The 19194-nt window shown below is 42.0% G+C and overlaps 1 protein-coding gene across 2 annotated transcripts in view; it reads right to left on the reverse strand.

Moving 5' to 3' along the window:
• FAAH2 (fatty acid amide hydrolase 2) overlaps positions 1-18771 on the reverse strand; it is a 46574-nt gene extending 27803 nt beyond the window's left edge. Inside the window, exons 1-4 of one of the 2 annotated variants that reach the window (XM_080652518.1) lie at positions 18320-18771; positions 11244-11326; positions 1841-1977; positions 868-1077 (exon numbers count right to left, since the gene is read on the reverse strand). In XM_080652518.1, coding sequence (XP_080508644.1) covers positions 868-1077; positions 1841-1977; positions 11244-11326; positions 18320-18511 — 622 coding nt within the window. In that variant the 5' untranslated portion in view covers positions 18512-18771. The remainder of the gene's footprint in view (positions 1-867; positions 1078-1840; positions 1978-11243; positions 11327-18319) is intronic. The other variant, XM_080652519.1, reaches the window with a different exon arrangement.
• Between the last annotated feature and the right edge of the window lie 423 nt (positions 18772-19194).

Genomic DNA, 19194 nt, shown 5'->3' on the forward strand with positions numbered 1-19194 from the left:
AAACCCTATTGATTTTTACTTCTCTTTTTACCTTTACACCCACTTCCCATTACTAATCTATCATCAAGTCATGGCCGATCCAGTCTACCTTTAAGATAGTATATCTTGTGTCCCATCTACTTTTCTCCATCTACACAAACACTAGTTGAATCCACTATCATTTATCTCCTGGACAACTAAAATAGACTTGTAAGATCTCTATTTGCTCCAGCTTTTGTCCCTCTACATTATCTGACCTGGACAAAACTTTAATTTCATCATTAACTCCTCTCTGTCTTACTCACTATACTGGGTTTCTTTCAGTTCACTGAACACACTAAACATGTTACCACCTCAGGCTTTTGCACTTTCTGTATTATGTAACTAGGATTATTTTTGCTTGCCCCACTACGCCAACATCCACTGAGTGGTTAGCTGTCTCTGATCCTCTGGATTTCATCATAAAAATCACCTTATTACATAGGATTTCCATGACTATATCTGCTATATTCCTGCATTTAATGCAGTTCCTGATATACAGCAGTTATCAATGCTTAGTATCCTTAGAGTATTTTATCACCTTTGTCTCAGGAAGATAAAATTCTAAAGTAAAACTAGCTTTGCTAACTCACATTTTTCTCTCTCTCCCTTGCTTGCTCTCTCTCTCTCTCTCTCTCTCTCTCTCTTTCACACACACACACACACACACACACACACACACACACACACCAATAGTATGACTGTTCATTTCCTACAATGCTCTTCATCAACCTATGACAAATTTTATAATTGCCTTTACATAAACACCTAATTATGACTTTCCCAGAAGTTTCTGCAATAGTATTTGTACCCCTTCCTCAGTGATTCACTAACAAGTGTTATACTCACCTGAACTTCCACCTACAATATGCCGTAAATCATATGGGTTGTTGGATCGACCATAGACCTTGTTACTGGATTCATACCACATGCACAGCTCACTACAATTGGTTATGCCCAAAGGAATGGCACCAGCTTCCTTCAGATATGCCACTACAGTGGCATCTGTTTTGGAAATGGCATTACGACGATTCACAAGGCCAGAAGAATTAGGCATTCCTATAAAGTCCACAAGAAAAAGAAGTTAAGCCCTAGCCGGTTTGGCTCAGTGGATAGAGCGTCGGCCTGAGGACTCCAGGGTCCCGGGTTTGATCCTAGTCAAGGGCACATGCCCGGGTTGCGGGCTCGGTCCCCAGTGGGGGGTGTGCGGGAAGCAGCGGTCAATGGTTCTCTCTCATCATTGATGTTTCTATCTCTTCCTCTCTGAAATCAATAAAAATATATCAAAAAAGAAAAAGAAGTTAAAATGTTATTAAATAAAAATAGGAACAATTTACTGAGCACCTCCAATGAACCAACCCAGCTATTGTGGGTGATTTTCTTAGTACTGACAGGTGATATGACTTAACAGAAAGTGCACTGGCTTTGGAATCAGAACTAAATTCAAATCATATCTCTGTAGCTTACTAACTCTACAAACTTTGGGAAAGTCTTTTAACTTTTCTGATTCTCAGTTTACACAGGAATAAATGAAATATTGAATGTAAAGTATGTGAACAAATTTAATAAGTAAAAGTGATTAATACAGATCAGCCAGTGTTGCTCAGTGGTTGAGCATAGATCTATGAACCAAGAGGTTACCAGTTTGATTCCTGGTCAGGGCACATGTCCGGGTTTTGGGCTTGATCCCCAGTAGGGGGTGTGCAGGAGGCCGCTGATCAATCAATGTTGCTCTCTCATCAATGTTTCTATCTCTCTATCCGTCTCCCTTCCCCTCTCTCTAAAATCAATACAATAAAATAAAAATTAAAAAGAACAGTACCTTGTAGCTGGAAAGCTTCTTTGACTGTCAAAGGAACCCCAAGGAAGGGCCATTTCTTTTCCAGGGTGGCATCATCTTCCAAGTTCTCTGTAAGCTTTTTATCTATATCACGAGCCTCCTTCTTAGCTGCCTCAAACCTAGAAAAAATGGAACAAAGCTGTGGACCTTGAGAAAGAATATAGTTCTAAGAAAGGCTCCTGATGGCTAACTGAGCTCAAATTTTAAAAACAGGACCTAGCAGCCACTTCTACACAGGGGCGTCTCATGCAAACTGCACTTTACAGAGAAACCTGCACTGAACTATTGCCTCTGCACTAGACTGCCTTCCTGCACTGTGTTTCTGCCATCTGAGCAAGCCCTTGCGGAGAAGTTCCTGGAATCCTATTTCAACCAATAGGACAGAGGCTTTCCCTGTACAGAGCTGTGTAGCTATATCCTCATCAGTATCTTCAGCAACTAATCAGAGAGGCTCCATTCTGACCAATCAGGATAGTGCTTTTTTGGACCAATCAAACTGGGAAGATTATAGTCAGAGTCTATTTCAATAAAAAAAAATCTAATTAAGCATAATCGTTTAGAAACCATAGATTTTTCTGCATACATAGAGCTATGTCCAAGGTAAATTCATTAGCATTTGTCAAGCAAAGTCCCCCAGGGTATTGCACATACCTATAGGCATCTAGCCACAATTTTGGCCTCTGAGACATGAAATATGACAACCATCTCATAAAAATGAGAAGATCTAGCCTGAAAATAAGTCTGGCAATCCAGGATATCCAAGGCAAAGGACTGAATACATAAGTTATTGATATTTTTTTCAGTTGCTGAGTTAATTATGTGGCTAATCTACCTAAGGACTTCTGTTTAATGGGATATTTTACTTATTGTTTTCAGTCCTTTTGAGTTGGGTTTTCTGTTATTTGCAGTGAAAAGTATCTAAACTAACAGAGTTGGCAGGGCACTTTTAATTGCGTGGTAGGGACAGAAGCTAGATTTCAGTGTCAGTGTAAACAGGAGATAAAGACTCAGAGAAAATAATTGTTGACTACATTTTGCAGAAGCTTGCTTATGTGAGAAAAATAAGAGCATTAAGATAGCCAGTTAGGTACAGCAAGATATTCATCTGAAAATATTATAATCCACTCAGCCGGTGTGGCTCACTAGTTCAGTGTCAACCTATGAATCAGGAAGTCATGGTTCAATTCCCAGTCAGGGCACATGCCCAGGATGCAGGCCCGATCCCCAGTGTGGGGTGTGCAGGAGGCAGCCGATCAATGATTCTTTCTCATCATTGATGTTTCTATCACTCTCTCCCTCTTCTTCCCTCTCTGAAGTCAATAAAAATATATTTTTAAAAATGAAAATATCATAATTTGGCTACTAAAAATACACAGAATTTGTCCACCTAAAGGCTCTCTATTAGAGTGGTCAGGATCCAGACTTTGGAGACAGGCTTATTTGAGGTGGATATGTGACCTTCTAAGTAACAATTCCTTAAACCTCCATTTCACCATCTATCCTATATAATGAAAGCCTAATATGCAAATTGACCAACTGGTGGAACAACTGGTCGCTATGATGCACACTGACCACCAGGAGGCAGACGCTCAATGCAGGAGCTGCCCCCAGCCTGCAGGCTCCAGGCCAGCCAAGGCAGGTACCAGCAGGGGGCCCCTGATCACCCAGCCAGTCACCCCACAGAGGGAGGCGACCTGCAGCAGTGGCAGGTGGCGGGGCTGGCGAATGGGCGGCACCAGGCCCACCAAGGCAGGTACCAGCGGTGGCCCCCCAACTGCCCCACCAGTTGCCCCACAGATCATCCCTGATCGCCGGCCAGGCCTAGGGATCCTACCCGTGCATGAATTTCGTGCACCAGGTGTCTAGTAAAACAATAAGACCTACATGCTTTGCCAATGCATAAAATACAGTGCCGAGCACACAGAAGCCACTCAATAAAAGGAGGTTATTACTATCATCATTACTAATACCATCAAGTTCTCCTGACAGTCAACAAAATCTGTCAGGAAAGTCAAAGGATTAGGGTTTTAGCAGACTAAGTCAAAGCCAAATTGCCCAAATCACAGAATTCAGAGAATCGGCAACATAAAATTTAGGAAATAGGCTGCAAGCCTTTATATCAGAAAAAAACAATGAGAACTGCAGCAGGTATTTCTTCAACATGTCTTACTAGTATGATATTATCAGCACCATTTACTGGCAGCCTATTTGTTGGTGGCGAGACACGGTTCTTGGGACACTTGACACCTAGAAATTTCCCAGCCAATTAGCACAGGGTGGTCAGATTCCTAAGTCCTATTCCTTCCAAGTCTAGAGCAGAGACCTTTCCAAAGGCCTTAAAAGCCCCGTTGTTAGTATTGCCCAAAACCTAAGCCACACATAATCAGCAAATGCAAAGAACTCTAAGAGAAGGAAGGTTGTATGGGCAGAAAGGAAACTAGCTACCGTTACACATGGGCTCAGGGCCACAGGCAGCACTAAACCTCTGACACCAAAGAAAGCCCTGTAATTTTAGCCTATCTACAAGCAGGTGCCCCAGAAGAAAAGAATCCTCACCCCGGCCTCTGTAGAGACAGACTGAGAACATGTCCTAAGGGAGGCTGTGACACCAGAATGATATATAGGCTAGACAGTGTGGTGAGTGAAAGACTTTACTGAGGTCTGAGAGGCCTTTTAAAAAATGTTTTTACAATGGAACACTACGCTGCTGTAAAAAGGAACTCCTACCATTGGCAACAGCATGGATGGAACTGGAGAGCATTATGCTAAGTGAAATAAGCCAGTCAGAGAGAGATAAATATCACATGATCTCACTCATTTGTGGAATATAATGAACAACATAAACTGATGAACAAAAACAGGTCCAGAGACAGAGAAGCATCGATCAGATGCTCAAACCTCAGAAGGAAGGTAGGGGAGGGTGGGGGTAAGGGGGGAGAGATCAACCAAAGGACTTGTATGCATGCATATAAGCCTAATCAGTGGTCACGGACAACAGGGGGTGAGGGTATGAGTGGGGGAGGGGGTGGGGATGTAAGGGTGGGATAAGGACACAAATGTAATACCTTAATCAAGAAAGATAATAAAAACAAAAAATATGTTTTTATTGATTTGAGAGAGAGAGAGAGAGAGAGAGAGAGAGAGAGAGAGAGAGAGAAAATGTGAGGGAGAGAGAAACATTGATGACCAAGGTACATGGATCAGCTGCCTCCTGCACACCCCTACTGGGGATTGAGCCAGCAACCTGGGCATGTGCCCTGACTGGGAATCAAACCGGTGACCTCTCAGTGCATGGGACATCACTCAACCAACTGAGCCACACCGACCAGAGATGAGAGGCCTTTTTAATACTATATATCCTGCCTGCTCCCAGTGGTCTCACTAGAGCAGGGTCTAGGAGAGCAAAATTCAAGGAGGATTCCATCCCCATGCTCTGGTGAAAAGCTGTACAGCCACCTCAGCTCTATAGCAAAAGCTATACAGCCTGCCATCATCATCTGGTTTACTTGTATTCATTTTTCAGAATTTTGTTTTTACATCACTTCCTCCAGAAAGCTTCCATGACACCTCTCCAGGCCTGGATAGGTACACCTCTTCCACCCACAGTATTCTCTTCTTACAGAGCCTTAGCTCCACTATGCTGTAAACAATAGCTGTTTGTATGTTTCAACCACCAGACTAGGAGGTAAAAGAGGCCAGGGCCTGTCTTTTGTTCACCTTTGTACCTTCCAATACCTACTACAGTGTCAGGCACATAGTAGGCATTGAACAAATGTCCGGTGGGTGAGACAATTAAGGTCACAACTAGAGGCTCGGTGCACAAAATTCATGCACTGGGGGAGGGGGGTCCCTCAGCCCAGCCTGCACCCTATTGCAGTCCTGGACCCCTCGGGGGATGTTCACCTGCTTGCTGCTCCTTAGTGCTGCCGCGGAGGTGGGAGAGGCTCCCGCCACCCCCACCACACTCACCAGCGGTGAGCCCGGCTTCTGACTGAGCAGCGCTCAGGGGTCAGCTCCTGCGTTGAGCGTCTGCCCCCTGGTGGTCAGTGCGTGTCATAGCAACCTGTTGTTCCGCACTGTTCAGTCGATTTGCATATTAGGATTTTATTACATAGGATGGCAACACAACTCCGAATCAAGCATTCTATACCCCCACTTTATGATAGAACTGGGAAAACTCAGGGTTGTTGGTGTGTTGTTGTTTTTTTGGCTAACTAGTGCTTTCTTAGAGCCTCAACTACAGGGTGCTATAGACTGAAAGGCAAGGAAAGAGGTGAAGGGATTTGCTTCTTCCACTTTGTTTGTTGTTCCCGATAATACTGTCCCAACAGCAGCCTTTCATCTAGACCAGGGGTGGGGAACCTTTATTCTGGCAAGGGCCATTTGGATATTTATAACATCATTCAAGGGCCATACAAAATTATCAACTTAAAAATTAGCCTGCTATAATTGGTCAAACAATTAATTCATCCCTAATGCCTTGGCAGGGCTAAACCAAATGATTTCACGGGCCTTATCAGATGTTCCCCACTCCTGATCTAGGCAAATCTAGTTAGTTCGAGCTTCCTATTTCTTTCCATACTCTAGAACCAGTCTCACTGCACCCTCCCAGAAGTACCAGTATCAGGCGGCTGCCCCTCAGAGGTCTGAATCATAGCTCCGTGAGGTTTCCTCTTTAAGCTTTTGAGGCAGCAGCAGCTCAGCAGCAAGCACCCTACCCTCCTCATATGCGTCTAGGTCCTAGCTCTGCAGGAATCTTTTTTTTACCTTCTTAATTCTGATAATGCCGTTTTTTCCCTTTGTCCTCTCAGATCTAGGGGTGGTAGTTGTTTCCTACATTCATTATCTCTGAGTTGCTCCAGTGCTACACACTTTTGGTTTTTTTAATTCCTTAAAAACCTATTTCAACAATTCTGTCTAATATATTTTTCAGAACAGTGTGGTTCTGGACCCTGAATGAAACAAAAATGGCGAGAGCACAATGTGCTCTGGGAGCTCAGAAGCAGACTCGTCACAAAGGCTGAGATGATTCAATAAAGTGAAATTGAGACTTGAGCTGAGTTCCTGGAAAATAATTCAGCCAAATGTGGAAGAGATAAGGAGGGGGGAGGGGTACCAGACAGAAGGAACAACATATACAAAGTTAGGGAGATCAGAGAGAGAGCACAATGGGTCAGGGGACATGGAGTAGTTCAGTATCCTAGGGAATAGGACGTGAAGAAACAGGAAATGCCTGGCGTCACAGGAAATAGGGAAGAGCCATTAAAACTTGTTGACTAATTCAAGTGGGCAGATCATCTTTGGAAAGGAGGGGAGAAGCCAAGGGTTACACCCAAGTGTCTGGCTTGTGTGACTGGGCGGAAGAACAGGTTTGGGAGAAGTTGATAAAGTGGTAAACATTTTCTGATTAGTGTTTCAAGAGTAGAAAGAAACTAGGAACCAGCAGATTTAGAGTCCATATTTTCTGCTGCTACTATATTTCATAGCTGTGTGACTTTAAGCACTGAACTGCCTTGAGTGTCAGTTTAGTGTCAAGTAAACAGGGGGATGGCAATACAGTAGAACTGTGTATAATCATTAGGACAGTTCCATTTATGGAGCTCCTATTATACTAACAACCATAACAATACCAATAGCTAACACTGATTGATTGATGTAAGGGCCTGTGCTGCATGCTTTACATATATTTTTCATTTAAAAATGTTTATCAATTTTGAGAGAGAGAAAGGAAGGGAGAGGGAGAAACATCGATGTGAGAGAGAAACATCAATCGGTTGCTTCCTGCATGCACCCCGAACCCACAACCTGGGCATGTGCCCCAACCAGGAATGGAACCTGTGGGACTATGGTCAATCAACTGAGCCACATAGGCCAGGGCCATATATTTTTCATTTTAATGCCAATATTTTAATTACAAATACAATAGAAACATAATTAGCACAGTAAAGCCATTTTGGTATGCTTTAAGGGAGGCAGGAATACCACTGATGTTACACATAGCATGACTAAACTTCCTAAAATTATTTCTCAATCCATGGCTTTTCTCTCTCCAAATCTTCAATCCTTTCACAGCTACTGCCCTGCCCCACTCTCCCTACCCCCATCTGCAACCTCTCCATTCTCCTATGTGTAGGCCCACCCATCATTTTCAACGAGGACAGAAATTTAATTCTCTATCAGATCTTTATTAGTATCCTCACACACAAAAACAAGTTCTACAACATAAGACCTCCCTCCTTATGACTCACATTCCTTAAAATACAATAGAAAAATAAAAGTAACAGAATTTCCTTTTCTCAAATATTTAAAGATATACTTACTGTCAACAAATTACATTTCAAATAAAAACCCAGTGCAGAATCTGGGGAAACATCTACGGAATGAGGAGCTGCTAAAAATGTTGGGAGGATGGTACTAGTGTAGAGCTGGTCCGTAGGAAAAGGAAGGGGACAAGGGAGAACTGCTGGAACATACAGACACTCTGTACTTCTGTTTCTGTGAGTTTTGGCACCAGATGTCTACATATTTGGATCATGGCTCTATCACATACTACCTGTATGACACTAGGCAAGTAACTTAAATTCTCTGGGTCACACTTTTCACATTTACAACATAGCAAATATAGTATTTTATGGAAAAGCTTTTGAAATGATTAAATTTAAAATGTATAAAGTGCCCCGGCCAGTGTGGCTCAGTGGTTGAGCATCAATGTATGAACCAGGAGGTCATGGTTCGATTCCTGGTCAGGACACATGCCCGGGTTGTGGGCTCTGTCCCCAGTGTGGGGTGTGCAGGAGGCAGCCGATCAATGATTCTCTCTCATCATTGATGTTTCTATCTTTCTTTCCCTCTCTTCCTTTCTAAAATCAATAAAAATATATTAATAAGGAGTCCATTCTTTATAAAAATTACCAAAAATGTATAAAGTAACTATAAAGCACAATCTATTTCATGTAGTAGTGTATTTCATAAAAATATCTTAAATATTTATAATTTCATAATGCTGGTTTTCATTTTATTTACATGTACAGTAACTGTCAAGTGATATTTTTCAATTTTTGTAGTAATATAAACTTTCATTTAAAAATAATTGACTTAAGTGATGCAATTTAATAAGTATATTAATTAACAATAGAGTTGCTATGCAAACAAGGCAAAAATCTTGAAGGTACTATATGAATGAGATCTGAAAAATGCCGCTGTAGATCATGGCATGATAAGAACTGTGCTGTGTAGGATGCCACTGGAAAACAAATCCAAATTTTGTCCCTCTAATACCTCACAGCTCCCTGGAAGAGTTTACTTGGTAACTGAGACACAGAAATCACATATACACTGAGTGGCCAGATTATTATGATCTCTGAACACATAATAATCTGGCCACTCAGTGTGTATGTATATATATATGCAAATTAACCCAACCAAGATGGCTGCAGCCATGGAGAGAGCAGGAGGGAGGCTTGGGTTTCCCCAGCAATGGAGGAAGCCAAACTTTCCGCCTGCCCTTGCCTGCCTAGGCCTCCACTCAAGGCTACAAAGTTTCAATGATAGAAGATACATAAATCCAAACAGAAATGGCGGCAGCCATGGAGCTGGAAAGAGCAGGAGGCTAGGGTTGCCCCCGGTGATGGAGGAAGCCAAACTTTCCGCACATCCTGGCCGGCCCAGGCCTCCGCTTAAGGCTACAAAGTTTCAATTATAGAAGATACATACATCCCAACAGAAATGGCTGCCACCACGGAGCAAGCAGAAGGCTTGGCTCCGCTCCAGGCTACAAAGTTTCAATTGTAGAAGATAAATAAACCCCAGATACCAGGGCCTCTGCTTGGGTCACCAGGGGGCGTTGCCGGCCTGCAAACCACCACAGGCCCCTCGCCCAGGCCACCCCACGCCCCAAGGGAACCCCCACCCTGATCCGGGACACCCTTCAGGGCAAACCAGCTGGCCCCCACCCGTGCACCAGGCCTCTATCCTATCTAATAAAAGAGTAATATGCAGATTGACCATCACTCCAACACACAAGATGGTTGCCCCCATGTGGTCAAAGATCCTGCCCCCATGTGGACACAAGATGGCCACCACAAGATGGCCAGCAGGGGAGGGCAGTTGGGAGGGACCAGGCCTGCAAGGGAGGGCAGTTGGGGACGATCAAGCCTGCAGGGGAGGGCAGTTAGAGGTGACCAGGCCAGCAGAGGAGGGAAGTTGGGAGCAAATAGGCTGGCAGGGGAGCAGTTAGACATCAATCAGGCTGGCTGGGGAGTGGTTAGGGGGTGATCAGGCTGGCAGGCAGAAGTGGTTAGGGGCAATCAGGAAGGCAGGCAGGTGAGCAGTTGGGAGCCAGCAGTCCTGGATTGTGAGAGGGATGTCTGACTGCCCGTTTAAGCCCGATCCCGGTGGGATTGGGCCTAAACGGGCAGTCGGACATCCCTTGAGGGGTCCCAGATTGGAGAGGGTGCAGGCTGGGCTGAGGGACACCCCCTCCTCTGTGCACGAATTTCGTGCACCGGGCCTCTTGTATATATATATATTAGAGGCCCGGTGCATGAATTCGTGCATGGGTGGGGTCTGGCCAGCCTGACCAGGGTGAGGGGACATGGGTGGTTGGCCGGCCTGCCTGCTGGTCCAACTCCTGGTCGAGGGGACAATTTGTATATTAACCTTTTATTATATAGAATATACACTGAGTGGCCAGATTATTATGTGTTCAGAGATCATAATAATCTGGCCACTCAGTGTATAATATCTTTTAAAATACCATCTACTGCCCTAACCGGTTTGGCTCAGTGGATAGAGCGTCGGCCTGCGGACTGAAGGGTCCCAGGTTCGATTCCAGTCAAGGGCATGTACCTTGGTTGCGGGCACATCCCCAGTAGGAGGTGTGCAGGAGGCAGCTGATCGATGTTTCTCTCTCATCGATGTTTCTAACTCTCTATCCCTCTCCCTTCCTCTCTGTAAAAAAAATCAATAAAATATATTTTTTAAAAAAAGAAAATAAAAAAGAAAATACCATCTACTATACTAAATCCACATTGGAATGTATGGTAGTAATGGATCATTCTCTTATTAGAGTTGCTACCAAAAACCCATTATTTCAATAAGCGCTCAATGATGCCTACCAAATTCAGGCCTTGTTCTGGGTGTTGAATACGTAAAAACCAATGAAATGTATTCTTTGTCATCAAAGATCTTAAAGTCACTGGGAGGTGTGAGGAAGCAGTCAGAAATGTAAAAGCTCAACAAAGGGCAAGAAGTGCTGAATTAGAAGTTAGGGTAGGTCCCAGTGAGAAACCAAAGGAAGGACACAGAGGAAGAGGAGTCCAGGAAATATGCCAAGATGGCATGGCCACAGAAACAGGACAAAAACCATGACAGTAAAAATGCTCACCTGTACTTGACAATTCCATTGATCAGTGGGTTCACATCCACGATTCTGTTGATATAAGCCTGAATGACATCTATGCATTTCACCTGCAAAATACAATAATTTATTTAACAGGTGTTTATTTGAAGAACTATTTATCCATTCAACAGGTACTTTTTATTTAGGACATCTTCAATGAATTATCCAGTCCATTGTGAGGTAAAAGATGTCTACTTTGAAGCTAAAAAGTCACACATATGCCAGTATTAGAAGGTTCTGAACAATGGGTAGGGATAAAAGACATAAGCTCCCCTTTAAGTAAATAGAAATTGGAGTCCAGAGATATTATGTATATATACTCAACTAGTAAATATATTTCTAGAAAATAACTAGTATAACGATAGATACCCATTTCATAGCAATATCCTGAAATTTAACATTACACATCACCTTTGCAAAATCTAGGAGTTGAGGAGTGGCGACAAAGCTCATTAACGCAGTTTCCAGATAAAATAAAGGGTACCAAGTTAAATTTTAATTTCAGATGAATAGCGAATAATTTGTAGTATAAATAGGTACCAAATACTTCATGGGGAAAATTTTACTAAAAATTATTCATTACTTACCTGAAATTAAAATTAAACTGAGTGTCCTGCATTCTATTTGTTAAATCTGGCAACCCTAGGCCAAGGGTCTTAGTTTAGGAATATGAGGAGAGGTAAGACAAATAAAACACCTGGGGGTTCTTAGGGATTAGCATTTATCTATTATATACAATTATAGTTTTAATGATAATTTTTATACATGGGACAATAAGCATTAAGAAATTAAAAAGCAAAGTAAAACTCCCAAATAAACAGGAAAAAAAAGGAAATGAAAAGAAACTAGATCAAGCCAGAAAAAAGTAAGGAAAGGGAAGTGAGAGAGTAAGTATAATAAATTATAAATATTATATCAAATGGAAGGAGTTAAGCAAATTACATCATAATAAGTGAGGACTGAATTCCTCCATCAAAGAGCAGAGACATCAAATCTGTGGGCTTTTTTGTTTTGTTTTGTTTTAAAGCTCAACTCAGCTATACATTGTTTACAAGACATTCACCTGGTACAAAGTGACAATGAAAGGTTAAAAATAAAAGAATGTGCAAAGATATATGAGATAAATGTAAACAAGAAAGCACATGTGTTACCATTAATATCAGATAAGCAAATTTCAACACTGAAGCATGAAATATTACAATTCATTAAAATGATATAACAGTAATATACTTTTTTGTATTAAAAAGCAGGCAAATACATAGAGCATAAACTCCTAAGAATATAAAGAAAGCTTGACCAGAAATACAAGTATAGTAACAGATAATATAGCTTTTTCAGAAACTGACAAATTAAGTAGTCAAAAATAAGCTTATATCTAGGAATTTAGTAATACAGCCAATATGTTCAAGGACATAGAGAGAACTTTTATTCCATCAAAAAGAAACACTCTTTTTGTTCATAAATCGTGAACAGAAAATGATAATGTATTTATCTAAACACAAAGAAAATCTTAAGTCACAAAAGTAAGTAAGAGTGCCTATCAATTAAATCAATCATCATAACCCAGTAATTCTAGAGAACCAAAGTAAGAAAAATATAATTTTAAGAAGGCTTAACTATTTCAAAACACACTCTTCCACATAACCAATGGGTCTAAGAGATAACCAAAATTAAAATAGAAAATTATACAGAAATTCACAAAAAGAGAAACATTTCTTACTAAAACCTACAGAACGCAGCTAAAGCTGTTGTAAATGTATTCTTCATAAAAACAATAGGACATAAGCTAGCCAATGTAAAATAATAGGAAAATAAAGTAAATTTAAAAAGTAAATAAAAAAGATAATGATAACCAGCGACCTCCTGGTACATGGGTCAACAAATGCTCAAACACTAAGCCCCACCGGCCAGGCTCTCTATTAAGTATTGATTATATTAATGTAAATAGATAATATAAGCACATATGTTTTAAAATCTAAAGGCCCTTCCCACCCATCATCTAACATTCCCTCACAGTTCTTCCCAGAATCAACTACTCTATCAGTTTTCATGCATTTTTCTAGAAAAGAAACAGAGAGAGGGAGGGAGGGGGAGGAGAGAGAGAAAGAGAGAGAGAGCAAAAAGATTTTTTTCATACAAATGACAGTATATTATATAAATTGTTCCACACTTTGCACAGTTTATTTTTTAATTCAACAATATGTCCTGGAACTCATTCCATATCTTGGACATAAAGAGTCACTTTATTCCTTCTTATTTGTTATATAATTTTCTAATACATATATATAGTAGAAACCCAGCATGTGAAATCACTCGGCCCTGCCCACCCATGCCGGTCTTTGGTCGTTATGGCATTAGGGCCACTGGGTTTTTATAATATATATATATATATATATATATATATATATATATATATATATATATATATATATATAAAATAACAAATTTAATCAGGACTTTGATTTGCTTTACAAGCATTTGCTATTAAAAATAACATGAGGCCCTAGCCAGTTTTGCTCAGTGGATAGAGCGTCCATCTGTGGACCAAAGGGTCCAGGGTTTGATTCTGGTCAAGGGCATGTACCTTGGTTGCAGGCTCCTCCCCAGCCTGGGCCCTGGTCAGGGCTCATGCAGGAGGCAACCAGTCAATGTGTTTCTCTCACACTGATGTTTCTTTCTGTCTTTCCCTCTCTCTTCCACTCTCCCTAAAATTCAAAATATCCTCAGGTGAGGATTAACAAAACAAAAAATAAAATAACATGAGGATATCCTCATTTACATATCATTAGGTGACTTCTGAGTGGGAATTATGTCTTTAAAACCTCATCACTGCCTGGATGGTGTTGCTCAGAGTTTGAGTGTCGACCCATGCACCAGGAGGTCACTGGTTCAATTCCCAGTCAGGGCACATGCCCAGGTTTCCAGTTCGATCCCCAGCAGGGGGTGTGTGTAGGAGGCAGCTAATCGATATTGATGTTTTCCTCTCATCCATGTTTCTATCTCTCTCTCCCTCTCCCTTTCTCTCTCTCTCTAAAATAAATAAAAACACATTAAAAAAAACCCACTTCATCACCTTTGGGATCACCAACAAAATCAGACTTCCAAGTGTACAAAGACAATGGCCCATTTATGGATGGTGGCGACAGTGATAAGTTGATATCCTTTTGTGAGGTCCAATCTCAGAGGCCAACTAAGGTTGTGGAAGTTGAATAGTGGTAGCCTGAATTCTGAATAATGAAACAGAGACTATTTATGAATCGAAAGGCAAGCACATATAGAGTTGACATTGACTCACAGGAAACTGACGATTCAGAGAGCTGATTAGCATGAAGTAACACAACAACGGAATCAAATTGACCTAGCTTTATCACTTCCTAGCTGTATGGCATTGGACAAGTTACTAGAGAGGTCTAAACTTTGCTTTTCTTATCTGGAAAGATGTTGATAATTAATTATGCAATCTCAAAAGGTTGTTATGAGAATACAATTTTTAAACATCTAAGCAAAATACCTGTCTTAGCAGCATAAGTGTAGGTAATGAGAATCGGTTTGATAAAACCCAAATAAAGTGGCAGGGACAAGAAAACAAAACAAAATAAAACATCCCCCTATAAAGGCTAGCATCCATGAGTGTATTTCCCTGTTTCCTACTGAAAGATAAGACTGAAACCTATAATACTATTTAACTTTTATTGAGCATGTGTTAAGGGTTTCATAGCCATTGTTCCATTAAAGCATCCAGACAACTTTATGAAGTAAGTACTATTTTATGACCATTTTACAATTACGGAATCTGCAGCTCAAAGGGGTTAAATCACGTACCCAAGTCCTGATCCTTAGGGAGAAAAATAAAAGGCAAACCTTTGGCCTTCAGAGACATAAGGAAAACAGATTAGTGACTTAATGGCCTTTTCAACCCTGCAGTATTAGTATAAAGACTAAAGAAGGCAATTGCCATCCAGATAGCAAAACCGGGGTAAGTAAAATAACAGGAAGAAACTTGAATTTTCTGACGAAGGTCTCAAGGCAAACTGAATGTACCAGAACTTTACGACTTTCCTTCCCAGTGTATAGAATGTACGCATACATATACGCCAGCACCAAAAGATAATATCTCAATGCACGTAAGTACATCTGAGTAAGTACATAGAGCCTGTTGGAGCTAGCACTCTTAAAAGAAATAAGCAACAGTGTCAAATCCCTCATATTTACACTTTTATCTTGATCTTAGAGTAATGTCTTGCCTTTTAATATGAGAATTGAAGATAAAATACAGAAAGTTCCTAGTATACAGTGTATGCTATATAAATGACAACTATTATTATTCCATCTGGAACCCTAGATGTGACCAAAAAATGCAACTGAAACTGACCAGTCTCACATAAAAAAAAAAATAGGTAAAATCATCATGAATCTTTTTAATGGCTTCCTCCTAGTCCCTAGCAGTAGGACTGAAAGGAGGCCAGCTTTCTCAAACATTAAATGGTCCAGGGCAGTTTTTCTCATTCTGGGTACTACTGACATTTTGGGACAGTCGATCCTTTGCTATGCAGTGGAGTCTCCTGTGCATCGCAGTATCCATGGGCTCTACGCACTCCATGCAAAAGCACCCTCACCCTGTTGTGACAGCCCAAAATGTAAACAGACATTGTTATAGTCCCCTGGAGAGAACCATTGTTCTCGAAAAAGGAAGGAAATACCAAAGAAAGTAAAAGGCAGGAGTTGTTAATATGGACATTGACAGAGGTAGAACTTTGGCGGGATTGAGGGAGAACTAGGACAAATAAGACTATATCTTCTCCACTTCTTACCTTAAGAACATTTTTATAGACAGTATATGTAGATAATATCTTCTCATAGGTAAGCATAACATATCAATAATGATTACCCGATGATGGTAATAATAGTAAGACATAGTATTATGCCAGGTGGCATTTTTAATAGTTTTACGTAATATGACCTTAACCCTCACAATTCTTTTAAATATATATAATATATTTTATTGATTTTTTTACAGAAAGGAAGGGACAGGGAAAGAGAGTCAGAAACATCGATGAGAGAGAAACATCAATCAGCTGCCTCTTGCACACCTCCAACTGGGGATGTGCCCACAACCAAGGTACATGCCCTTGACCGGAATCGAACCTGGAACCTTTCAGTCTGCAGGCCGACACTCCATCCACTGAGCCAAACGGGTTAGGGCTAAAATATATTTTTATTGATTTCAGAGAGGAAGGGAGAGATAACATCAATGATGAGAGGGAATGATTGATCAGCTGCCTCCTGCACGTTTGACTGAGCCCACAACCCAGGCATGTGCCCTTGACAGGAATCGAACCTGGGACCCTTTGGTCCACAGGCCGACGCTCTATCCCCTGTGCCAAACCGGCTAGGGCCCTTAAGGTAGATTCTATAATCAAGTCTATTTTTCTTGCAGAATATCAGAGGCACAGAGAGGTTATGGGATGTTTCCAAGATTGCATTGCTAAATAGTAGGAGAGCCAGGATTTCTCAAGCCAGGCAGTCTGGCTCCAGAGTTCATCCTTCTAATCACTGTCCTCCACCTCTATGTGCCAGGTGCTTGACACGCATTATTTGCAACTGTCATGGCAACCCTTGCCCAGGGTGACAGAGCTTTGAAGAGGCAGACCAAAATTTGAAAGCTATTGTCTTTCCACTATATCTCACTCCCCGACAAAAGGCTAGGAGAGGAGAGAGGAAAACGGCGGAATATGTCATTGAAAGGTTATCAGGAGTATAAAAAGGCATTCTAGATTCTAACAATAAAGCAATGAGGAAAAGCAAATGAGACAAGAGAGGGCTAAAGACAAGAGGGGACTAAAGAACGGACACTAGACTATAACCCAAGATCTCTAGGGAACTAACTATTCATATGGCACAGAAATAGACGGTCCTGCTTGCAATTGTTTGAGCTGCTTACATGTTTGCATTAAGCATTCCCACCAATTTTTGTGTATTTGTGCAAAGCGTTTTACCTCGGGTTTCTCGTGTGTAAAATGGGTATATTACCTAGACAACTGCATCAGTGAAACAGAGCATGCTTAAACAGCCCGCATGGCATTTGACATAAACTTATACACTGAATATATGGTAGCCACGGGCCTTACTATCCGATGGCAGGTATACCCACAGCAGGTACACATTTTTTAATATAAAAATCACTTGAGCCCTGACCGGTTTGGCTCAGTGGATAGAGCGTCGGCCTGCAGACTCAAGGGTCCCAGGTTCGATTCCCTTCAAGGGCATGTACCTTGGTTGCGGGCACATCCCCAGTAGGGGGTGTGCAGGAGGCAGCTGATCGATGTTTCTCTCTCATCGATGTTTCTAACTCTCTATCCCTCTCCCTTCCTCTCTGTAAAAAAATCAATAAAATATATTAAAAAAAAAAATCACTTGAGCCCGCCCCCGCTGGGTGGCTTAGTTTGTCGGAGCGCCGCCCACCCGTCCAGCAAAGAGGATTGCGGGTTCGATCCCTCGCCCCACCCCCATCCCCACCCCCGTCCTGGCATGCACGGGAGGCTACAAATGGATGTTTCTCTCACCTCTCTCTATTTCTCTCTCTCTCTCAAATTAATTTAAATGAATGAATGAATAAATATATCCTCGGGTGAGGATTTTTTTATTTTAATCCCTTGAAAGAGAAGCATCACCTAGGGCGGGGGCGGGATCGGGGAGCTCAAGAGGGGATGAATTTCCCTTAGGATCATTTTGTAAACCGCACTTGACTTATCCCCGCACAATTATGACACACAAACAGGGCAAAAGGACACGAAGAAACGTGAAGCGGCCCCAACATAGCCCCACCGATGCCCACTGCAAATGCTCGGGGTAGAAACACTACAACTCCCAGAAGTCTCCGTTCATCCCCAATCAAAGCCTCTCCTCCGCCGCCCCACGGAGAGTGGAAAGGAAATGTGTCCCCACAAAACCCCAACTCGTTACCACAACAACCACCGCCGCCAAACGCCCAGGGATGGAATTGCCCCCGAAAAGCCCGGTCGGCCCGGTCCCGCTGGAATCAGTGCGCGTCGCCCGCTCACCTTCCTCTGGCGGATCAGCTTGGCCAGCTGCACCCCCGAAAGCAGCAGTAATGGTTCAGTCACAGGCGGTGTGGTCATCGAGCCAAACTTGGGGCCGCCGAAGGCTCGAGCGATTTGGCCTATTAGGCCAATGAGAAAGCCCATCGCCTGCAGAAGCAGCAACTGGAGCCTGGCGGTGAACAGAGGCGCCATGACGGCTGGGATTCCGCCGGGTCCTAGTGCTGGACGGTTCCGTGCACCCTCGGCCAGAGGAGCAGGAGAGACTAAGCATGGGAAGTGTTTAGGAATCCTTTCATTTGTGAGCCTGAGATCTACCCACAATTCCACAGGAGCCGATTTGTCATCACCTGCTGGGTTCTGGGCCAGGGATGGGGGCGGAGTAAAGTCTTCCCAGCAACTGGCTGAGTGTAACGCAATCCATTGTTAGTGCCTCTGGAGCCCAACCCAGAGAAGTGAGATAAAAGAAGGAACACTGCCTTTCGAGTTGCCAGTTCGGCCACGAGCTAACCTTGGCCAATTTACACTACGTTTTCGATACTCGGCTCTAATGAAAACTAGGAGTAATTATTCTTACATCAAAGAGTTATGGTAAACACTAGGTAATTCAATGGCACATAGTATAAAGGGTAGGTGTTATCATTGATTTCATTTTACCTGTGAAAAAAAGTGTAAGTATGCCTTTGCATGTAAATATTTAGTATGTTCAACTAAATAACAAGCACCTCAGGAACATATTATCTATAGCCATAGTATTTAATCCGTGTGAAATCATAAACAGGTAGTACTGATAAATAAAAAAAAATCTAGCCCACATCTCTCTCCAGATACTTGAATTCAGTGCCTGTTTGACATGTCTGCATGAATGTCTCACAGAT

This window comes from Plecotus auritus (genome assembly GCF_963455305.1).
Source record: "Plecotus auritus genome assembly, chromosome: X".
In the NCBI taxonomy this organism is placed as follows: Eukaryota; Metazoa; Chordata; class Mammalia; order Chiroptera; family Vespertilionidae; genus Plecotus; species Plecotus auritus.